Below are 24,213 nucleotides of genomic sequence, written 5' to 3' on the forward strand. Positions count from 1 at the left end.
CTCCGTCTTGTTGAACTAAGATCCAGGTCTTTAAAGGGGTTTCTGATGATCTTTGTGAATGATTTACCTGAGAGATAAGAGCCAACACAAGTGAGAATCAAGCCAACTGTTATTTGTTTACACTTCAACTTGCAGCGCTTCGTTGTAAAGACGCGAACGAAAAGCTGAAAAAAACCCATACTGTACATCCACAGGCAAAAACAATACAGGATTCATTCGGTAGTGACTTGATCCCCAGGTCCTTTACCCAGCCACACACAAAAAAGTTGTAAGCCTCCATACTCTTACACGCTTTCATCTGTTTTGCGGTGTAGAAGGACATCTGCAACACCAGATAGTTCGAGATGTCGGGGAACTCGACTGAAGGGTAGTTTTCGAGATCGTATGACAAATCCTTCTTTCCCAGACTGTAGGGGTCGATTCCATTGCACATAGCAATCTTCTGAATGTATCTAAAGCAAGCAGTGGCTTCTAGATTACAAGCGTATTCTGATAAGTTATCGCTAGTTGTTTGCACTACAGCAGCCTTGAGACCACCAGCTATTTCACTTCTGGTAAAACTGCTAAGAAAAGTCACATGACTGAAACCCAGCAATTCGCAATTGTATTTTGCTGACTTTTTTTTTGAAATCGCTTCTATTTTACAAAAAAAATAACTGCAATGAAAACATGCCTGCTGTCTCAGAAAATGACAAATATCAAAGAAAATGTATTAATACTGCAACCAGGTGTTGGCATTTCTGGACCATTTGGCCGTCCATAACTTCCTCCTCCTGCATGGCCAGCTGTTACATCCTTCCACTGAGTTCATGACGCAGATTTTGATGCCATTCTTTGGTTGTGCAGGTGTAATTTTGAGCATGAACTATGTTTCCGCTTTTGTTTTGATGTCAATGATATGCAGGATGAGATATGAGGGTTTTTCCTGCTTGGATGGTTTAACTATCACTTACTTCTCATGCGAAAGCTGTTTCCCTTAAGTTTCCTTCAAACCTGACTTTCATGTGGCACTCAGCAGGTCGATAAAATGGTCTGAAGACCACAGTCTACCTGTGAAAACATGCTTGAAGACGTCTTTAAATAAGTTGCTCCCCATATTTCTGTGGTCGCTCTCTCTCTCTCTCTCTCTCTCTTTGAATATCAAAAAACAAACGGCCTTTTCATTAAGCAATCTTACACAACATAGTTTAGTGTTTAACATTTTTAAGGAGCTTTAAATATGGTCTTCAAGAGACTCTGAAATGATCAGAAGAGATCCAATAAAGTCCATACAGTGTGGCATTTATTTCAATTCTGAGCCCTGTTACACATGGGTATATAAATATTTTTAGTAAAATTCAAAACAGTTGACTTTTAAAATAAAAAGTGTACTGTATATATAACGATTGGTATAAGACTGAATTACTTTATAATACCAATAAAAATTCTCAACATTCACAGATTGTGTATTATTCTATCTACATTCACTGGATATAAGCAATCACGCGCTCTGATTGGCTGCTCTACTACTAGGCTATCCGCTCATATACCACGAGTAGAGAAAAACAAAACGGCAGAGCGTGCTGCGGAACCAACAGAGGACGAAATAAAAACTCTACTCGAAAAAATACAAAAAAGCAACAAAATATAGAATAAAAGTATTTGATCGTAAGAACGTATCTTTTTTTTTATTTTTCAAGAATTATTACGATAGCATTTTTCACAAATTGGAAATGATTTTGTTGGACTTTTTGTATCAAGTTTTTATTTATCGAATTTGCAAAAAATAAAAATAAAAAAATGCTCCTTTTCTCAAAATTCAGTGAATGTGGATAGAATAAGAGTTATTCCACTCAATCTATGCAGCTCGTCGGCTATCAGCTCATGTACGAGTCGATTTTGTGGAATAACTTAAACATAAGCCTGGACTATACAATAAGAAATGTTTAAACATTCATTCATACGTTAATTATAATCCTTGTAATGAACAAACTGTTCCATTGGCACATATTATTGCTATTATACACAGGATAATCTGGTGATGTACAACAAAGAAGCTTCAGAAGCATTATATTATGACCTCGGTAATGCATTGCTCAGCCGCCAGGACTGAACAATAAAAAAAATAAAAAATAATAATAATAAAAAAAGACCATAATTTTTGTTCACATTGCATTGATAATGTTATACGATGAAATGCTACAGGACAGTGCAGGAAGTCGGATATTTCGTGGTGTGAACCTTCTTTTCAGTCCCGTAAACGAAATAGTCATAATGTTTCCCATTGTAGGAATAGAAGGCTTGAGTGAGAGGCACCAGCTCTACTGACTGTCGCTGTGGATAGACAGACATAGAGAGAGAAACAGCGTGAGAGAGGAGATCATTTTCAGTGCATTCAATGCAGCAGCAGCGTAGCATTTTTTAGTCCACTTTTAAGTAGTACTTTGGCATACAACGGCTGAAATACACTAACCATTCACTTTAACAGGGGCACCTGTACACCTACTCATTGATGTTATCCGATCAGCCAATCATGTTGAAGCAGCACAATGCATAAAAACATGTCAGTTAATGTTCACGTCAATCATCAGAAGAAAAAGTGTGATCTCCATGACTTTTAACCATGGCATGGATGTCAGGGCCAGGTTGGGGAAGCCATAGCCTAAAGGTTAGAGAAGCAGCGTTGGGACCAAAAGGATGCTGGTTTGAGTCCGTGGAAAAGCAGGAATGGCTGAAGTGCCCTTGAGCAAGGCACTTAACCCCCAGTGGCTGCCCACTGTTGTGGGTATGTTAGGATCTTCTTGCATGTTGCTCTGGATAAGAGCGTCTGCTCAATGCCTGTAATGTAATGTAAGATGGACTGGTGTGGGGGCGTCGTGGCTCAGGTGGCTAAGGCACCATACCATAAATCCGGGGCCCAGGGTTCGATTCCGACCCGAGGTCATTTCCCGATCCCTCCCCGTCTCTCTCTCCCACTCATTTCCTGTCCTGTCTCTACACTGTCCTATCTAATAAAGGTGAAAAAAGCCCAAAAAAAATCTTTAAAAAAAAAAAAAGATGGACTGGTTTGAGCATTTAATAAACTGCTGATCTCCTGGGGTTTTCACACGCAACACTCTCTAGAGTTTACACAGAATGGTGTGACAAAAAACAAAACAAAAACAACATTGAGTGAGTGACAGTTCTGTGGGTGAAAATGTCTCGCTGATAAGAAAGGTCAGAGGAAAATGGCCAGATTGGTTCGAGCTGCTAAGAAGGATATAGTAACTCATATAATCATTTTTTACAATTGTGGTGAGCAGAAAAGCATCTCAGCATGCACAAAACATCGATCCTTGAGGTGTATGGGCTACGACGGCAGAAGACCATATCAGGTTCCACTCCTGTCAGTCAAGAATGGGAACCTGAGGCTATTATAGGCACAGGCTTACCCATTTAAAAATCACCAGGTCTTTTTCCAGTCTTCAACTGTCTGGTTTCAGTGAGTCTATGCCCATGATAGCCTCAGATTCCTGTTCTTGGCTGACAGGACTGGAACCTGATGTGGTCTTCTGCTATTGTAGCCCATACACCTCAAGGTTTGATGTGTGGTGCATACTGAGATGCTTTTCTGCTCACCACGGTTGTTAAGAGTGATTATATGAGTTACTATCAACTTTCTTTCAGCTTAGGCCAGTCTGATTATTCTCCTCTGAGCGCCCTCATTTAGTCTGATTCTGATCATCTCTTTTTTTGCACTACTGTATTCTGCGTACTCTAGAGACTGTTGTGTGTGAAAACCCCTAGGAGATCAGGAGTTTCTGAAATACTCAACCCAATACAACCACCATACCACGGTTAAAGTCACAGGGATCACAATTTTCCCCATTCTCACGTTTGATGTGAACATTAACTGAACCTCTTGATCTGTATCTGCATGATTTTATGCGTTGTGCTGCTGCCACATGATTGGCTGATTGGATAACCACATCAATCAGCAGGTGTACCGGTGTTCCTATTAAAGTGGACAGAGTGTAAATATTCAGTAGGCATGTAAATAACATTTGCAGAACATAAATCAATTGTACATGTTTTAAGTCTTAACTGGGGGGTAATAAAAAGCTTTGGGGAAAAAAAATCCACCTCAGTGATTTAATAATTCATGCATGAAAGGGTTTTAACTCATATAGAAAACAATTAATTCCAAAGTGTTAACATGAAAATGTAAAAGCACTGAGGCCAGATCCTAAACTGCATACGTCTGTTCTAAATATTCTCTGAAATCTTTAAACTCGAAAACGCACACGCTACGGTGTCTTGCAAAAGTATTCATCCCCCTTGGTGTTCGTCCTGTTTTGTCGCATTACAAGCTGGAATTAAAATGGATTTTTGGAGGGTTAGCACCACTTGATTTACGCAACATGCCAACCACTTTAAAGGTGAAAATTGCTGTTTTATTGTGACACAAACAATAATTAAGATGAAAAAACAGAAATCTGGAGTGTGCATAGGTATTCACCCCCTGTCGTATGAAACCCCTAAATAAGAGCTGGTCCAACCAATTCACTTCATAAGTCACATAATGAGTTGATTAAGATCCACCTGTGTGCAACCAAAGTGTCACATGATGTCTGTAGAAATCAACCTGTTCTGGAAGGACCCTGACTCTGCAACATTACTAAGCAAGCAACATGAAAACCAAGGAGCCTCCAAACAGGTCAGAGACAAAGTTGTGGAGAAGTATAGATCAGGGTTGGGTTATAAAAAAATATCCCAAACTTTGAATATCCCACAGAGCACCATTAAATCCATTATAGCAAAATGGAAAGAATATGGCACCACTACAAACCTGACAAGAGAAGGCCGCCCACCAAAACTCACAGACCGGGCAAGGAGGGCATTAATCAGAGATGCAATAAAGACACCAAAGATAACACTGAAGGAGCTGCAAAGATCTACAGTGGAGACGGGAGTATCTGTACATAGGACCACTTTAAGCCGTACACGCCACAGAGTGGAGCTTTATGGAAGAGTGGCCAGAAAAAAAACCCAAGAAAAACTACAAGAAAACACGTTTGGAGTTTGCCCAACATCATGTGGCAGACTCCCCAAACACATGGAAGAAGATTCTCGGGTCAAATGAGACTAAAATTGAACTTTTTGGCCATCAAAGGAAATGCCATGTGTGGCGCAAACCCAACACCCTGAGAACACCATTCCTACAGTGAAGCATGGTGGGGCAGCATCATGCTGTGGGGATGTTTTTCATCTGCAAGGACAGGAAAGCTGGTCAGGATTGAAAGAAAGATGGATGGCACTAAATACAGGGCAAACAAGAGGTTTGAGACTGGGATGAAGGTTCACGTTCCAGCAAGACAATGACCCTAAACATACTGCGAAAGCTACATTGGAGTGGTTTAAAGGGAAACATTTAAATGTCTTGGAATGGTCGAGTCAAAGCCCAGACCTCAATCCAATTGAGAATCTGTGGCATAATTTGTATAATTTCCGAACCCTTAAAAACATCCCAAAGTGCATAGTACTTTTCTAAATAATAAAACATTAAATGCTCCAATGTGGGTGGCACGGTGGTGTAGTGGTTAGCGCTGTCGCCTCACAGCAAGAAGGTCTGGGGTCGAGCCCAGCGGCCGGCGAGGGCCTTCTGTGTGGAGTTTGCATGTTCTCCCCATGTCCGCGTGGGTTTCCTCCGGGTGCTCCGGTTTCCCCCACAGTCCAAAGACATGCAGGTTAGGTTAACTGGTGACTCTAAATTGACCGTGAGTGTGAATGGTTGTCTGTGTCTATGTGTCAGCCCTGTGATGACCTGGCGACTTGTCCAGGGTGTACCCCGCCTTTCGCCCATAGTCAGCTGGGATAGGCTCCAGCTTGCCTGTGACCCTGTAGAACAGGATAAAGTGGCTAGAGATAATGAGATGAGAACCCAAAATACATTTAGGCTATATTATGCACATTATTTATTTTCTTGTTTCTTATTATCTCTAGCCTCTATGAAAATCTTATGTTATTTTTTTAAAACTGTAAAACACTAAGGCTATAGAGGTATCCTATTTTGACCTACCATTTATCCTATTATGCTCTGGCTGGAATTTGGAAATGGTTGCAGTTGCTGCCCCCTAGTGGACATATCAAAATCTGAACCTGTTCTAGTAATAAGAATCGGTCATTATTTGGAGTATTTCTTACTCACCTGCTGTAATATGTGACTGACAGCAGAGTATTTAGTCAGGTGCTCATGGATGGCTTCTTCAGAGGCATTGCAAATCTCTTTGTCTGGGAAGCCTACAATTGGATAGACCTGCAAGGAAAGCTTGACATTAAATTCTGACTCTTTTTCGAACGTATCACGGGATATACTATTTCAGTTTTAGTGATATATAAAAACAAAATCAGCAGCCTTTTACAGATGTTGTATTTAGTACATATTATCTCCCTAGCCCATTTGTAATGCTGCTGTGGATTCTGGTTGAATAAACATAAGTTTAATGTTATTACAGGAAAAGAAATGAAATGAACCAAATGAAAAAAACCAAAAAACTATTAATACCAGGAGACTTTCATCAACGAAGAATGCTTCCCCAGACACCTTCTCAAACTTCTTTACAGGGAACTCAGGCAGCCGGTCGGGTATGAACTCATACACTTGGTTCTTCCTAAGAAACAAATGATGTACACACTGAATAGCCATAACATTAAAACCACTGACATGTGAAGTGAATAACATTGATTATCTCATTACAATGGCACCTGTCAAGGGGTGGGATATATTCGGCAGCAAGAGAACAGTCAGTTCTCAAAGTTGATGTGTTGGAAGCAGGAAAAATGGACAAATGTGAGGATCTGAGCGACTTTGACAAGGGCCAAATTGTGATGGTTAGATGACTGGGTTTGAGTATCTCCAAAATGGCACATCTTGTGGGGTGTTCCCAGTATGCAGTGGTTAGTACCTACCAAAAGTGGTCCAAGGAAGGATAACTGGTGAACTGGCGACAGGGTCACGAGTGTCGAAGGCTAACTGATTCGCATGGGGCATGAAGGGCTAGTTAACTTTTTCAGCAGCTTGTGCTACGGTAGCTGCTCTGTGGGATTTAACCATGTGGGCTAACCTTCATGTCTTATGTAAATCAATGAGCCTTCGACACCCATGACCCTGTCGCCGGTTCACCAGTTGTCCTTCCTTGGACCACTATTGGTAGGCAGTAACCACTGCGTACTGGGAACACCCTACAAGCTGTGCCATCTTAGAGATGCTCAGACCCAGCCATCTAACCATCACAATTTGGCCCTTGTCAAAGTCGCTCAGATCCTTATGCTTGCCCATTTTTCCTGCTTCCAACACCTCAACTTCAAGAACTGACTGTTCTCTTGCTCCATAATATATGGGTAGTATCTCACCGGGCTGCGACCACCTGCAACTAGTTGGAGACACAACAATTGCGGTAAAATATGCAAATTTTCACTTGGAATCACACTGAATTGATATTCGCATATTTTACCGCAATTGTTGTGTCTCCAACTAGTCACAGGCTGTAGCAGCCCAGTGAGATACACTCGCACTTCCTGTCTCACGAAAACTGACTTGAGAAGGGTTCGTGACGGCTTTGCGACACCAGCGACGCATTTGTGGCTATTTTGAGAGAAATTTTGTCGCACGAATCTTTTGAACACGTTCAAAATTTCAGCGACGAAGGAGCGACACTTTGCGACTCATGCGAGGAAATTGAGAAGCCCCGCGAATGTTTCACGACACTTTTGAAACTCTCTCGCGAATGACGTTCGCAATTTGTCGTAAGCTGTCGCAGCCCAGTGAGATACTGGCTTATCCCACCCCTTGACAGGTGCCACTGTAATGAGATAATCAGTGTTGTTCACTTCACCTGTCAGTGGTTTTAATATTATGGCTGATCAGTGTAATGTTCAAGGACTCAAAACATAATTTTAAAGAAAAATGGCAGTTGCTTTTATCTGAAACATATATGGGTAGTTCTTCGATAATGGAATCACATTCACAGCAAAATGTGGTATCGTTTTTTAGTTGCAGTACTCAAGATAATGGTATTAAATAAAAATTTCACACTGTATGGCGTATCTTTTAACCCTAAAAAAAAAAGCATAGAAAAATTGGCTGTGTTTAACTCTGAACACAAAATCTTTTATGAGGAAAGAAAAGTCAGGAACATCAGAAAAACCTGAACTTTCATTTCTTAAAATTCAAACCAAGATTTCTCTGAAGCGACATTGCTATAATTGGGGTGATGATTTTTAAATCTGGTTTTCAGGACATTTGCCTTGGATTCCAGACTATAGCAATATCACTGAGCTGACAAGTGAAGGCAGTTAGTAATTTCATAATTTTGGCCTCTCTGCTAAAGAATTGTCCAAAACGTCTCTGGTGAGACCTAGGATTTAAACTCACAACCTTTTGGTCCTTGACCTTCATTATTTTCCATATCTACATGTATTAAATTTGCCTCAGCTATTAATCCGAAGTCAAAACATCACTAAGGAAATATACTTACCACGTAACAGTGAGCTGAATGAAATGCAAAAGCTTTCTACGGCCGTTACACTTGCGGCATGTTTTATGACCGCTACCATGGCACCACGTACATCTAAATGAAAAAACACCTATTAATTACTTATGTACTCGAATGATATCTAATGCATAATTCTACATAGACCTAAAATATGCATTAATAACTGCAGCTCTGATAGTAATGCAGGTTATAATCACAAATCAAATAATATTAATGCACTCGTTTTAATATATTATTGTATCTATTGTCACAACTTGCGGATATTCTATATAATCGACGTCTAATAATGTAAAGATTTTTCAAAATACGCTCTTGTTACAAAGAGATATGTTTAATCATTGATGCAGTGAATCTTTCTGTGAGATTTATTTAACATTGATGAAGGAGTCACACGTGTCACCGTTTTGTAACAATCCGTAAGTAAATTTTCCACTAAAGGAGAATGTTCAGGACTTTCCGGTGTCTCTTAATCTCAAGACAGTGAAAAATGAGACACTGATGAGGGAACAACTGTTTATCGCTGCTATAACATGAGTGAGAACAGGAACTAACTTGTTTCACAGGTTATGACGTGTGACGTCATTTTAGTTATTGGAAGTTTATTGTGGTATAAAAGAAATAAAACATTTCAAGACATGCTGTTATTGGAAAACAATCAAGTTCAGGGTGGTAATGATCACACTCCCGCATTATTGATTATTAGCAGAGTTCCCCGTGCACAGAGCAGCGCCCCATACTTCAGAGAAACGCATCAACGTTATTTTTGACGGCTTGACCGTACAACATCCGTACATACGTACGTGTACCACGACAGGGAACTCAATCATAAGTGCAAGGCAACATATCTCATAAACACTTGACCACAGTACAATTAAATTGTATCTTTATTTACATAAGATGGATGGGGGGTGGCACGTCGGTGTAATGGTTAGCGCTGTCGCCTCACAACAAGAAGGTCCGGGTTCGAGCCCCGTGGCCGGCGAGGGCCCTTCTGTGCGGAGTTTGCATGTTCTCCCCGTGTCCGCGTGGGTTTCCTCTGGGTGCTCCGGTTTCCCCCACAGTCCAAAGACATGCAGGTTAGGTTAACTGGTGACTCTAAATTGACCGTAGGTGTGAATGTGAGTGTGAATGGTTGTCTGTGTCTATGTGTCGGCCCTGTGATGACCTGGCGACTTGTCCAGGGTGTACCCCGCCTTTCACCCGTAGTCAGCTGGGATAGGCTCCAGCTTGCCTGCGACCCTGTAGAACAGGATAAAGCGGCTACAGATAATGAGATGAGATGAGATGAGATAGATGGGTTTTTATCCAGCATGGGATTATTTACTAACACATTTTACAGAAAATATTCAACAGTTTCATATAAAACAAATTAAAACAGTTTTATTAGTCCACTAGCTTGTTGGACAATTGACAGTTTCAGTCATGTAAGGGCGATAGACAGATGTGCATGCAGGAAGAGCTGTTAAAAAGACTGTCACAAGACAATGCAGCAATTTACTGACGTGAAATACAGGACACGACACAATTTAATGGTTCATATGCTAGCTAGCTACACTGCTAAAGGAAGGCTGTCTGTCTCTCTGTCTGTTCACCTATGCAAATCGACACAGCTGGATGCATATACTCCATACTTTGCACATGGATTGGTGACACTCCAGAGGGGCCCAAGACAACATTTTTGATTTTCCAAAACATGGGATTAATGCTAATCCAACACACTATTCATTTCCCATAGGCCACATGCTCACGCTAACACACTGTGCGCAGTCATGGCGGGGAATTACCTCCCTGACTTGCCTGAGAGTTTCAATTGTACAGGACTCACAATCAGCACCCCTCGCCGGTGACTTCCACTAGGGCCGAGTCTACATCACTGAGGAGATGCAGGGAGCGATTTATGTTATTTTGACAGAACACAGTGAAAACATATATCATATCATACAATACCAGTCAAAAGTTTGGAAACACCTTCAAATTCGATGTTTTTATTTGTTTAAATTTTTTTTCCTACATTGTAGAACAATACTGAACTCATCAAAACTATGAAATAACATATGGAATTATATGGTAAACAAAAAAGTGTTAAAAAAAACAACGTTTCATCTTTTAGATTCTTCAAAGTTGTCACTATTTACCTTGATAACAGCTTTGCACACTACTGGCATTATCTGAACCAGCTTCATGAGGTAGTCACCTGGAATGCTTCTCAATTAACAGGCGTGTCTTGTCAAAAATGGAATTTCTTGCCTTCTTAATGCATTTGACACCATCAACCAGTAAAGAGTAAATCATAAAAATACAGTAAATAGCCCTGTTCGACAACTGTAGTAATCCATATTATGTCAAGAACCACTCAACTAAGTAAAGAGAAATAACAGTCAGCCATTACTTGAAGACACAAAGTGTCTTTTAGTTAATTAAAATCAAGAAAAAACATCGAATTTGAAGATGTTTCCAAACTTTTGACTGGTACTGTATGTGTCCACTCAACTCTCCACTGGGCCATTCAGAGGAAATCAGGTTCACGGGCAATAACTACTAGTAATATTATTATTCTTATAATATTCAGGTTTATTTTGTGCCCTTGCAAATATTTTGCTCATATGCTCATCAGGAGCTCCGATTTTAGGCAGTGCCTAAATATATATTTTATCCTATAACAGTGTGTCCCTAAGAAGTACACCCTGATGTATGTAGTATGAATCATTACTGTTTGACACTTACACTTTTCTTCCCCTTCCACGGCAGCCAACACATTTTCTGTTCCGGCCGTGTACAGCACCATGACAAGACATACAGCTGATCTAAAGGTAAAGGAACAAAGAAAGATCTTTTAAAATATAAGTCTGTTCATTAATTAGCATTGGATGCTTCAGTGACCTTGGCCTTGTGTTTGTATTTTGTCGCAAAACCTTTTCTAGAAGTTTGCATAAAATGGCAATTTGTAATTTTGTAATTTTGGAGCCCTCTGCTGGCCGTGAGGTGAACGACAGGTCCAATGAAAACATGCCTTGTGAGTTAACTTTTATAGCAAAGGGGCGGGGCTAAATAGCAGGAAATTGTAAAATGAATTGTAAAAGGAAGAAACTAGAGATACCCAACATAAGAATACCAGAGGTGGACAGTAACGAAGTACATTTACTTGAGTACTGTACTTAAAGGTGGGGTACGAGATTTTGGAATAACGGTTCCCGCAAGCCATATTTTGAAAAGAAACACGCCCGCCCTCGCCATGCTCCCACCCACCCCCGCGTCTCCACCCCTCCTCCCCCTTATAAAGCCTGAGAAAGTCAGCCTTTATAATGGGTGTCTATTGCGTTACACACCAGTGGAGAGTGTGGAGAGCTTGGAAAAATAGCTCAAACTTTCTCATTTAAACTGTGTTTTCAGCCCCAATTTTCACTCCACACACATAATTTTCTCAAAAGTAGTAGCCACACTTGTCCTGATTCACACAATGTGTCTACCTACACGATAGGACTTGCAGTTTTTGAATGAGAAGCCTGAAAGTGAGAAGAGGACAGGCGCGCAGCCCCATAGACTCCCATTATAAACTTGGCAGAAAAGTCACTCGTTTTTAACTCGCTCAAGTGACCTCATTTTTTACACTACAGACAAAATAATTACATCAGTGTGTTCAGGAGAGCCTTGTGGCGCTCACTATGAAAGAATCTTGTGAATATCTCCTTCCGTTTTCGTGTAAATCCCCGTTGTTTGGAGGGAGCGCACTGAGAAAATCCTGCGCTTTCTGTGTGACACTCTGCTCGCAGCGCGCGGGTTGGGGAGGGGCTGCTCGCTCTCTCACACACACACACACACACACACACACACACACACACACACACACAGAAGGGACAGGCTGCTCGTGGGCTTCAGTCTGATACGTGTCAGTCTGATACGTGTCAGTATCCAATCATTTTGAGGTGGTACCTCGATAGGATTTGATGGCGTTTTTCCTTTATTTTACACTGTAGACTGGATTAAAATATTTCGTTTTTGGGTCAAACCTTCTATTGTACTGCTTGCAACATGGGTGTGAGGAGCTTTTCAAGCAATATGGAAAAAAATACTCCTGAAAAAAATCTTGTACCCCACCTTTAAGTACAGTTTTTGAGTATCTGTACTTGAGTATTTTTTGGGGGTGGGAAACTTATGACTTTAACTTCACTACATTTGAATGACAAATATCGTACTTTTCACTCCACTACATTTCTATCAAGGTCCTCATTACTCGTTACTATGAAGCAGCTTTCAAAGTGGATGTTTTTTTTTTCTTTTCAAAAACGTGATTTTTTTTCACAGGTGACACTGAGACAGCCTGTCAGTAATCACTAGGGTCACGTCACGTCCATAGACTGGACAGAATCAAGCTCAATTATTTCTCAGCAGCGTTATTTAACACGATCAGTTGATGACAGAATGGAAGGAGGCGGTTCTTCTGGGGAATGCATGCACCCATTGCCATACCTAGAACCGATGTTTCAGTTCTCTGAAAGGATTAAAGATTTGTTTCGTTTTAAATGTTTGCTTTGCTTGCTGAAAACGAACCACATCACGGCCTACAAAAACTCGCCATCTAACCTGTGGAATCATATTGAGGGATGTAAATGTTTTATTCCAAGAGAAAGCTTGCAATGTAGTTGTCTGTGCTTTAGAGCTAGTGATAACGTTGCAATAGCTATGCAGTCTGGTTAGTCAAAGGACTTTCTATGGATTTGCCCGCCAAGGTGCCATAGTTTTGTCCACGGCTAATGTTAACACATAGCTAGTGAACTTGGACACTGCATGTACAAACAGAGTTACGCTAACATGAATAACCTTAACTTATCTGAAGTCCTTTCAGAAATATGTTTCAGCATAATCTTGCCAAACAAACAGAATGTAGAAATCTTTCTTTTCGAGTAACTTTAGCTACCTAATATAATTAAGAATTTGAAAAGAGTTTGCTAACATGTCAGGAGCTTCACTGACAAGCGAGCTTAACGTTAAACCACCATGATGAGACAGCATGCGTTCATTTTGTGAATTCACATTTCTGTCTTTGGTAATGTTAACATTATAGCTTTTGTAACCTTACATAATTACGATAGCTACTGCGTATTTTTTTTTATCAGTAGTCAAAGAGAAAAACTAGCTAGCATCTTACTGATGATTCTGACACTGCAAGCGCTGTGTCAAAACACTACCGTGCTGCTTTGTGGGGGTGGGTAAGAATGTTAAAATGGATCTTTTTCATCAGTTCAGTTGTTTCATTTTGTAACGTTCCACCAGGCTACTTCTACAGGTTCTCCAAGTTAGTCAGTAAATCCAGTAGGTTGCTTCAGAGGCACGAGGTATTGTAAGCATTGTGGCAATAATACAACAACCCATTGACAGAAAATGTACTTTTAATACTTAAGTATTTTTAAAAGCAAGTACTTCAGTACTTTAACTTAAGTAAAAATATGACCGGACAACTTTCAATTGTATCGGAGTAACATTTGACCAGTGGGATCTGTACTTTGACTTCAGGAATGAAGTTGGGTACTTTGTCCACCTCTGGAGAAGACTGAATTACAGTTTTGCTAAGGTATGTTCCAATTTATGAACTTATTAAAGGTTTTGAGGGAAAAAAATAAAATATTTTACAATTTATAAATTGTACCTTTACATGTGTGATATCTCTATTTTTAGTTATTACTAAAAGCATAAATCGATAGAAATAGACACCCAAACCAAAAGCCCTTCCCATCCTTGAGGATCCTGCTAATAGCAGATATGTGTATTTGTGCACAGGTTTTTTTTTTTGGCTTACATTTTAAACATGGCTTGGATTTGGCTTAAATTCTCATCTCATTATCTCTAGCCGCTTTATCCTGTTCTACAGGATCGCAGGCAAGCTGGAGCCTATCCCAGCTGACTACGGGTGAAAGGCGGGGTACACCCTGGACAAGTCGCCAGGTCATCACAGGGCTGACACATAGACACAGACAACCATTCACACTCACATTCACACCTACGGTCAATTTAGAGTCACCAGTTAACCTAACCTGCATGTCTTTGGACTGTGGGGGAAACCGGAGCACCCGGAGGAAACCCACACGGACACGGGGAGAACATGCAAACTCCACACAGAAAGGCCCTCACCGGCCACGGGGCTCGAACCCAGACCTTCTTGCTGTGAGGTGACAGCCCTAACCACTACACCACCGTGCCGCCCGGCTTAAATTCTAACTATTTTATTTCACGTTGTTCTTCTCAGATCAACAAGGTCCGAACATAATCACTGTTGTAAAAAATGTCACTTTGAGAAATCACATTTTTGAAACCTGTTTTTGAGCTGAAGGCATAAAGTTTCATATTGGAAAAAAATAATTTTTGGTGAAAATTTTAAAAACATCATTCAGACCACAAGGAAGGGTAAACCAATTATTTTCTTTTCATTTAAAAACATACTGCTATGCTGTACGATTTTTTGGTGAAGCTAATACAGTAGTACACGGGCAGAAATCAGGTCTGTGATACAGCAGAAAAAGTACAACAATCACACGAAGACTCAAAATCTTTGAATATTAAGCGTCCACAATTAACAACTCTTTCATGTCATTGGTTATGAAAAACAGAACATTTTGACAAGTGATATCTAACACAACAGCCCATCATTCTTTCTGAAGAAATGGAAGTCAGTGAAAGTCTGTTTTTATGATGAAATAGTCAATAACGGGTCAATTTCTCTAAATACATACACCTACTCACCCATCCTCTGCTATGACAGTGTGTACAGCGCACACGTCCTTTCCCCTGGCACTGATGACAAGCCTGAGAAATGACAAGAATTATAGAAAAAGAAAATGAGAGAAAAAACAAAAGTGTTCTCAAGTGACAACAATTCTATAGCAAAGTGATGACAGATTTGAAGTCCAACGTTCCAGTAAACATAATATATACAACTAGAACGGGACACAGTAGAGTGTATGTGGGTCTGTCTCAGAAACTGGGTACTGTGGGGGTACCCCACTAAATATACTCACAGTCAATAAACTATACGGTTTTGAATGGTGATGTTGGTTTTAATTTGAAATAAAATGATGAAAGAAATAATACAGATAAAACTAAATCTTTGATGTGAATACTCTATTCAGAATTTGGCAAAAATTCTGCAAATTTGTGGAAAAATGGCGGCTTGATCTGGGACATGATAAATGGTTGACTAATGGTTGATAAATGGTTGCGATGGCATTCCCTTAAAAAGGTTGTAGTCCACTGAAAAGTCTACAGTTATCACTAATTGTATTTTAAGTTGTAACTTTATACACCTAAGGATTGGTGCGCTCACAGAATAAATCATAACCGTGATAAAACATCATGCAAAATATTTGATCACCGTTGTAACTCCATTTTCCGCATACCCAAAACCAATACGATCGCGTGTTTTGATCTAAACGGAAAGCCTCAGGGTCAAGGTCACTACCTCAACAAAAGTAGTAACTTAAAATCACTACGCCATATAAAAATGTAGTTATAAATCTGCGGTTTTGTTTTTTAAAACGAAAGCTGAAAGTTAGGTATAGAATATGTTTCTTACAGAATATGTTACGATGGTCGCTGGTCTTGTATGAATTTCTGAGCTATAAAATGAGTCGTGGTCTATTTTTTACCGTAGCGTGTTATTTGTGTGCGGGGAAGGACACACATTAGCAATTTGCATGTGTAGAATGGAATTTTCCACTCCAACAGTTAGAAGTCGATCGTGCTTCCATTTGCGGCCTTTCTGTTACGCGGGTGATCTGTTCGGACGTTATCGCTGAAAAGGTGAGTTTTGACCGTTTTATTTTGTTTTAGTCTTGCAGTATAAGGCAATAGAATGTTTCTTTTTCATCTTACTTTCATATTTCGTAGTGTTTGCATATTTTTGGCCAATATTTTGCAACCATGGTCAATTTAGATCGAACTTTTGATAGAATCTATGGCCAGTCATTTTGCCCCGCCCCCGCCAGTCATTTTGTCTGGTGAGGTAGTGATGTCCCGTTGCTCGCGCGCCGCAGCAGAGACCCGCGCGACCTTCAGCCGGTACAGTCGCTGTTCTTTTACCACCGCTGTTTTTCTCATCTTTCCGGTGTGTTCTTGATTTTTCCATTGTGTCCTATTGTCTTATTTCGCCATATCAAATACCCAAAAAATACCCAATATTATTTATATTTAAGTGAATAATCAATTCAGTCATCATAACTTGGCATTTTTAACCCAAGCAATCAAAAAGAGGAAATTTATTCAATATTTTCACTCATCTGTGAAGGAGGGGCTTTAATTATTCATGATGTAGTTATTTTATATGGAAATCAATTTTACAAAAGCATTTGAATTGTAATCAAAAAATTTTCCACAGTGGAGGCCAGATAAAGCAAGATACTATCTTTATTCTTATTAAACATGACAAAAGAAACATTGAGTGTTCGGTAAATGCAAAAAAAAAAAAGCAAAATTAGAAAATTTATTTTTTGACCATATTGTCCCAAATGAGAGACCAGTTTCTGAGATGGACCCATATCTCTGCCAAGCCACGTATTATCAACATCAAAATCAAATCAATTGAACCAAGGATAATATTAAAGCTGCACACCAAATTTCATCCAAATCTGTTCACGACTTTTCGAGTTAAGTTGGGAAAAGACAAAAAAAATCCTGGATCCACATAGATTTGCATCAAAATCTAATCAATTCTTCTTTGGCCCATGGCTCACCTTTTCTCAAAATTTCATCAGAATCTGTTCACAACTTTTTGAGTTACATTGGGAACAAACAAGCAAACAAACGGAGGCGAAAACATAACCTCCTCCAACAACAATGTTGCTGGAGATAATTACATATTCACACTTTTGGAGGTTGTGTTCGACTGTACTATACTGGGGCTAAAATAATTACACATTAATCTTAAATTTGTTGTGTTTCTACGACATCTGTTTCACAAAGTCGTTATTGAAAAATGAGATGATGTAGTATAGCAGGGAAACATTCTAAATGAGGTAAATTTCATTACTTTAGCTACATTAGCTTTGTTGCTTGAGTATTAAACTAAAGAAGTAAATACTGGACATGTCTTGGCTGATCAATTCCATTTGGCGAATGTATTCTATTAGATGGTGGCATCATAAGGAAGAAATGTAACCAAGACTCAGGTTAAACCTCTGGATGAATGTATGAAATCACAAAACTACAACACTTTAAACCTGAATGATGCTGCAGAGTTGAATAATAAAAATATATTAGTATAAATACATGGGTGATTATAGAAAATCGTGTGCGCTGATTATCGAGAAATAGTCTGAATTTCTCGACAAATCACCTTGAGTGACTCAGCAAAATGGCTGCCAATCACTTTGTCACTGTAAGTGAGAAAGAATTACAAATTATGAAAGAAAATGCTGTTCCTGGCGGCACGGTGGTGTAGTGGTTAGCGCTGTCGCCTCACAGCAAGAAGGTCCGGGTTCAAGCCCCGTGGCCAGCGAGGGCCTTTCTGTGTGGAGTTTACATGTTGTCCGCGTGGGTTTTCTCTGGGTGCTCCGTTTTCCCCCAAAGACATGCAGGTTAGGTTAACTGGTGACTCTAAATTGACCGTAGGTGTGAATGGTTGTCTATGTGTCAGCCCTGTGATGACCTGGCGACTTGTCCAGGGTGTACCCCGCCTTTCACCCGTAGTCAGCTGGGATAGGCTCCAGCTTGCCTGCGACCCTGTAGAACAGGATAAAGCGGCTAGAGATAATGAGATGAAATGAGATTTTTAATATAATCACCTGTGTATTTACACTAAAACAATTATCCACCTCAGGCTCAGTGAATATTGGTGAATAATAACCTTGACTTTGTCTCATCTCATCTCATCTCATCTCATCTCATCTCATCTCATCTCATCTCATCTCATTATCTCTAGCCGCTTTATCCTGTTCTACAGGGTCGCAGGCAAGCTGGAGCCTATCCCAGCTGACTATGGGCGAAAGGCAGGTGTGGCAGTGGGGTCATGGTCAAGCGCCGGTCTGTGACAGGAGGGCGGAGTCAGGGAAGGTAAGTGGCAGAATCACTACACCTGATGTCAATTAACCTGTGTTTGTGTGTGTCTTCCCAGTGACCGCGCCCTACTTAAGGAGGGAGAGCGAGAGCAGAGGGGCTCATCCCCGAACCAGACGCCGGTCGTGTGTGTGTGTCTGTTTGGTTCACGAGTTGTTCACTGAAAAGTGTGGCAATAAAACCCCTGTTTACGAACCTGATCTCTGTCCTGCCGTCCTCTGTGCTCCACCCACCCATACAAACTGTTACAGCGGGGTACACCCTGGACAAGTCGCCAGGTCACCACAGGGCTGACACATAGACACAGACAACCATTCACACTCACATTCACACCTACGGTCAATTTAGAGTCACCAGTTAACCTAACCTGCATGTCTTTGGACTGTGGGGGAAACCGGAGCACCCAGAGGAAACCCATGCGGACACAGGGAGAACATGCAAACTCCGCACAGAAAGGCCCTCGCCGGCCACGGGGCTCAAACCCGGACCTTCTTGCTGTGAGGCAACAGCGCTAACCACTACACCACCGTGCCACCCCTCGACTTTGTCTTGATTATTATTTAAATAATATTGGCTGGCTTTTTTTCATGGTCTGTCAGATATATTCCATTCAGATAGCATGATACTGAATGAGTTGAAGAGGAGTTCGGTATCATACTAGCTGAATGGAATATACCTGATAGACCATGAAAAAAAGCCAGCCAATATTATTAGCATTATTATTATAATACATACACATTCTCTTTATATCAGCATTCTCAAAAGGCCAACGCTAGCTTACCCGCGACTTGGTGCTGTTAGTGCGGCAGTCCTGTTAGCTTACAAATTGTCACAGTCGCTCACTAGCTTGGAAGTTTTACATCTCTGATGTGTCTCTTTGCCAGTTTTTCGATATCTGTTGATATGTTTTTCTCTTGTAAATACACATGAAGAATATACTGTATAATGAAGGTTCGGTTGCCTTTTGGGTGTTTAGTGTGTCTTCAGTTTATTTATTTAGTCCTTAAATTAGCAGTAGCACTGGATTAGCCTTGTCTTTGCTCTTTCCCGGCCGACAAAGAAATGATTGTGCGCATGCGCAGCAGAAAAGTTTTGTCATTGGATATTCACATGAGCTCTGACGTGTGACGTCGTGTTGTCTTGACAACGTGCAATATTGTAACAATATTGCACGATCATTCTCCATTGGGGAGAGTGGCGTAATACATGTAGGATAAGCGACATGATAACAATATTGCAATTTTATTGTCAATAAACCCGCTAGAAGGGAATAGAATACACATTTTTATTCCATGGAAAAAGTGGCCCGTATGTATAATAATCACCAATATTCACTTCGCTTTTGGTGAATAACTGTTAAATAAAAGTAGTTTTCCTGCACCAAATCTGCCCCAAAATGGAAAATTGTAGCGTTCGTACCAAAGAAGCTGCCTAAACTATACAGAACAAGATGTACATTTAGCATAATTCCTGTGTAGAAATCTGTGCATGGCATTGATATTAAGATTTTATTTCACAATCCATTCAATCCAAGATGAAAACATGCTTAAACCTGCTATCGTCTTCAATGTAATGTTGCCACGCCTGAGCTAGATTTTATTCAGAAACAATGCAAGTGGCTGCGTGTCATGACATGGACTGTCAGATGCAAGCACGTTTTCGGTTTTCATCAAAACCAATATTGCAGACAAACAAAAGGTCTCAATAAGACTTGAGGCACCAGAAACTTGAAGCAGGCAAATGATACTTCATTGGCAATAAAACCCCCATTCACATAGAAAACCTTTTTGAATCAATCAATCAATCAATCAATCAATCAATCAATCAATCAATCAATATGTAGAATGCTTACATTTACAGCTAGATTTAATGCTATAGAACAACACAACATTATTCCTTCTCTTGGCACTAATAAGAAGTACAGTGGTGCTTGAAAGTTTGTAAACCCTTTAGAATTTCCTATATTTCTGCATAAATATGACCTAAAACATCATCAGATTTTCACACAAGTCCTAAAAGTAGATAAAGAGAACCCAGTTAAACAAATGAGACAAAAATATTATACTTGGTCATTTATTTATTGAGGAAAATGATCCAATATTACATATCTGTGAGTGGCAAAAGTATGTGAACCTTTGCTTTCAGTATCTGGTGTGACCCCCTTGTGCAGCAATAACTGCAACTAAACGTTTCCGGTAACTGTTGATCAGTCCTGAACACCGGCTTTGAGGAATTTTAGCCCATTCCTCCGTACAGAACAGCTTCAACTCTGGGATGTTGGTGGGTTTCCTCACATGAACTGCTCACTTCAGATCCTTCTACAACATTTCGATTGGATTAAGGTCAGGACTTTGACTTGGCCATTCCAAAACATTAACTTTATTCCTCTTTAACCATTCTTTGGTAGAACAACTTGTGTGCTTATGGTCATTGTCTTGCTGCATGACCCACCTTCTCTTGAGATTCAGTTCATGGACAGATGTCCTGACATTTTCCTTTAGAATTTGCTGGTATAATTCAGAATTCATTGTTTCATCAATGATGGCAAGCCGTCCTGGCCCAGATGCAGCAAAACAGCCCCAAACCATGATACTACCATCACCATGTTTCACAGATGGGATAAGGTTCTTATGCCGGAATGCAGTGTTTTCCTTTCTCCAAACATAACGCTTCTCATTTAAACCAAAAAGTTCTATTTTGGTCTCATCCGTCCATAAAACATTTTTCCAATAGCCTTCTGGCTTGTCCACGTGATCTTTAGCAAACTGCAGATGAGCAGCAATGTTCTTTTTGGAGAGCAGTGGCTTTCTCTTTGCAACCCTGCCATGCACACCATTGTTGTTCAGTGTTCTCCTGATGGTGGACTCATGAACATTAACATTAGCCAATGTGAGAGAGGCCTTCAGTTGCTTAGAAGTTACCCTGGGGTCCTTTCTGACCTTGCCAACTATTACACGCCTTGCTCTTGGAGTAATCTTTGTTGGTCGACCACTCCTGGGGAGGGTTACAATGGTCTTGAATTTCTTCCATTTGTACAAAATCTGTCTGTCTGTGGATTGATGGAGTCCAAACTCTTTAGAGATGGTTTGTAACCTTTTCCAGCCTGATGAGCATCAACAACGCTTTTTCTGAGGTCCTCAGAAATCTCCTTTGTTCATGCCATGATACACTTCCACAAACATGTGTTGTGAAGATCAGACTTTGATAGATCCCTGTTCTTTAAATAAAACAGGGTGCCCACTCACACCTGATTGTCATCCCATTGGTTGAAAACACCTGACTCTAATTTCACCTTCAAATTAACTGCTAATCCTAGAGGTTCACATACTTTTGCCACTCACAGATATGTAATATTGGATCATTTTCCTCAATAAATAAATGACCAAGTATAAAATGTTTGTCTTATTTGTTTAACTGGGTTCTCTTTATCTACTTTTAGGACTTGTGTGAAAATCTGATGATGTTTTAGGTCATATTTATGCAGAAATATAGAAAATTCTAAAGGGTTCACAAACTTTCAAGCACCACTGTATCTATGCACTAATCTACTACACTGTACTGCATGATATGAAACCTAAATCATGACTGAAATATCAACCTTGTGACCGTAATCGTCACATAGCTTCACTTTCAACCACATTTCCTAGTCACAGTGATAGTTTTTGACAGCTTCTGTTTGAAAATCCAGTTACACAGATACATATAGTATTTATCCAGAAATGTCAGTGAACTTTGCGATTTCACTTCTTCTTCTCCTCACATGCAAGAAATAAGAGATTTCTGGGAACTGATAATAACTAAATTGCAAAGACAAATAAGGAACAGTTAAGAAAAAGAAACCACAATACTGGTTCAAGATTCTCAAAGGCAATACCTTTACAGATGAGGTGTGAGGCACACGCACTTTCTGGACTGTGTCAGTGAATTTGGGTGGATATTGCACTTCTACCTGCCACGGAGGAGGGATGATGCCATACTGCGGCCCGTCCACATACTGACCTAATCATGAAATAATGTGAGTTTCATATTCAAATAAGAATATAGCTATGGTCTGAAATTAAGTTTTAAATTGTCCTCTTCAACCACTGGTACTTATCAATATATTATGAACATACAAGAACTAATAAGATGCCGTTCAAGAGAACAAAATATACATCGATCAGCCATAAAATAAAAAACACTGACAGATGAAGTGAATAACACTGATTATCTCATTACAGTGGCACCTGTCAAGGAGTGGGATATATTATGGAGCAAGAGAACAGTCAGTTCTTGAAGTTGATGTGTTGGAAGCAGGAAAAATGGGCAAGTGTAAGGATCTGAGCGGCTTTGACAAGGGCCAAATTATGATGGTTGGATGACTGGGTTTGAGTATCTCCAAAATGGCACATATTGTAGGGTGTTCCTGGTATACAATGGTTAGTACCTACCAAAAGTGGTCCAAGGAAGGACAACCAGTGAACCGGTGACAGGGTCATGGGTGTCGAAGGCTCATTGATTCACATGGGGCACAAAGGTTAGCCCATATAGCCCAATCCCACAGAAGAGCTATTGTAACACAAACTGCTGAAAAAGTTAATGCTGGCTAAAACAGAAACGTCTCAGCATTAACTTCTTTATTAGTTTGTGCTACAGTATCTCTAATGTGGGATTGGACTATATGGGCTAGCCTTAGTGCCCCATGTGAATCAATGAGCCTTTGACTCCCATGACCCTGTCGCCGGTTCACCGGTTGTCCTTCCTTGGACCACTTTTGGTAGGTACTAACCACTGCATACCAGGAACACCCCAAAAGATGTGCCATTTTGGAGATGTGCCAATTTGTGCCAATGTGGTTAGTACTTACCAAAAGTGGTCCAAGGAAGGATAACCGGTGAACCGGCGACTGGGTCATGAGTGTCGAAGGCTAACTGATTTGCATGGGGCATGAAGGCTAGTTAACTTTTTCAGGAGATGTGCCAATTTGGCCCTTGTCAAAGTTGCTCATATCCTTACGCTTGCCCATTTTTCCTGCTTCCAACACATCAACTTCAAGATCTGACTGTTCTCTTGCTCCATAATATATCCCACCCCTTGACAGGTGCCATTGTAATGAGATAATCAACGTTATTCACTTCACCTATCAGTGGTCATAATGTCATGGTTGGTTGGTGTGTAGTACAATATTTTGCTGAAGGAGTTCAGTGATCAGTCATGGTATTGCCATTAACTGTATTGCACAAGAAAAACAAAAGTATAATACTAGAGATATTGTATGAAACAAACGTATGGACTCCGATAACATGATTTCAGACTCATCTTAATAATATTACACTTTGACTTCAGCACCAATGACTTTGGATATGGCTACCAGTTTAGCGTTGTCCAAACTGCATATCTAAATCATCATAGACTTATTCTTCTGACCACATGGAGATACACTGTAGATTCTGACAATGGCTGTTATCCATATAAAGGGACAAAAGGATGTCCCATCGCTAAAACAGTAGCAGCAGCCAGAATCAACTTCCTCCTCAGCATTGTTTGGTAAAATTTCATGCAAGACGCAGGTGGGAAGTGTAAGTGATCCAAAGTTTGAAAAACCAATTGTATGTTAGAAGAATAATCCAGTTGTTCGTTTTTAAAAATACAGAGACGCTCTGCCATTTTATGGTACTGT

At 40.2% G+C, this 24,213-nt stretch overlaps 1 protein-coding gene across 2 annotated transcripts in view; it reads right to left on the minus strand.

Annotated features, from left to right (window-relative positions):
* Window positions 1-1,260: 1,260 nt before the first annotated feature.
* The window catches only part of ssuh2.1 (ssu-2 homolog, tandem duplicate 1), a 52,692-nt gene continuing 29,739 nt past the window's right edge, over window positions 1,261-24,213 (minus strand). The window contains exons 5-11 of one of the 2 annotated variants that reach the window (XM_060910697.1): window positions 22,429-22,548; window positions 15,249-15,311; window positions 11,238-11,317; window positions 8,496-8,588; window positions 6,524-6,629; window positions 6,167-6,274; window positions 1,261-2,313 (exon numbers count right to left, since the gene is read on the minus strand). In XM_060910697.1, the coding sequence (XP_060766680.1) occupies window positions 2,179-2,313; window positions 6,167-6,274; window positions 6,524-6,629; window positions 8,496-8,588; window positions 11,238-11,317; window positions 15,249-15,311; window positions 22,429-22,548 (705 nt within the window). In that variant the 3' untranslated portion in view covers window positions 1,261-2,178. Of the gene's footprint in view, window positions 2,314-6,166; window positions 6,275-6,523; window positions 6,630-8,495; window positions 8,589-11,237; window positions 11,318-15,248; window positions 15,312-22,428; window positions 22,554-24,213 lie in introns of both variants that reach the window. The other variant, XM_060910696.1, reaches the window with a different exon arrangement.

The sequence above is a fragment of the Neoarius graeffei genome, chromosome 26, assembly GCF_027579695.1.
Source record: "Neoarius graeffei isolate fNeoGra1 chromosome 26, fNeoGra1.pri, whole genome shotgun sequence".
NCBI lineage: Eukaryota > Metazoa > Chordata > Actinopteri > Siluriformes > Ariidae > Neoarius > Neoarius graeffei.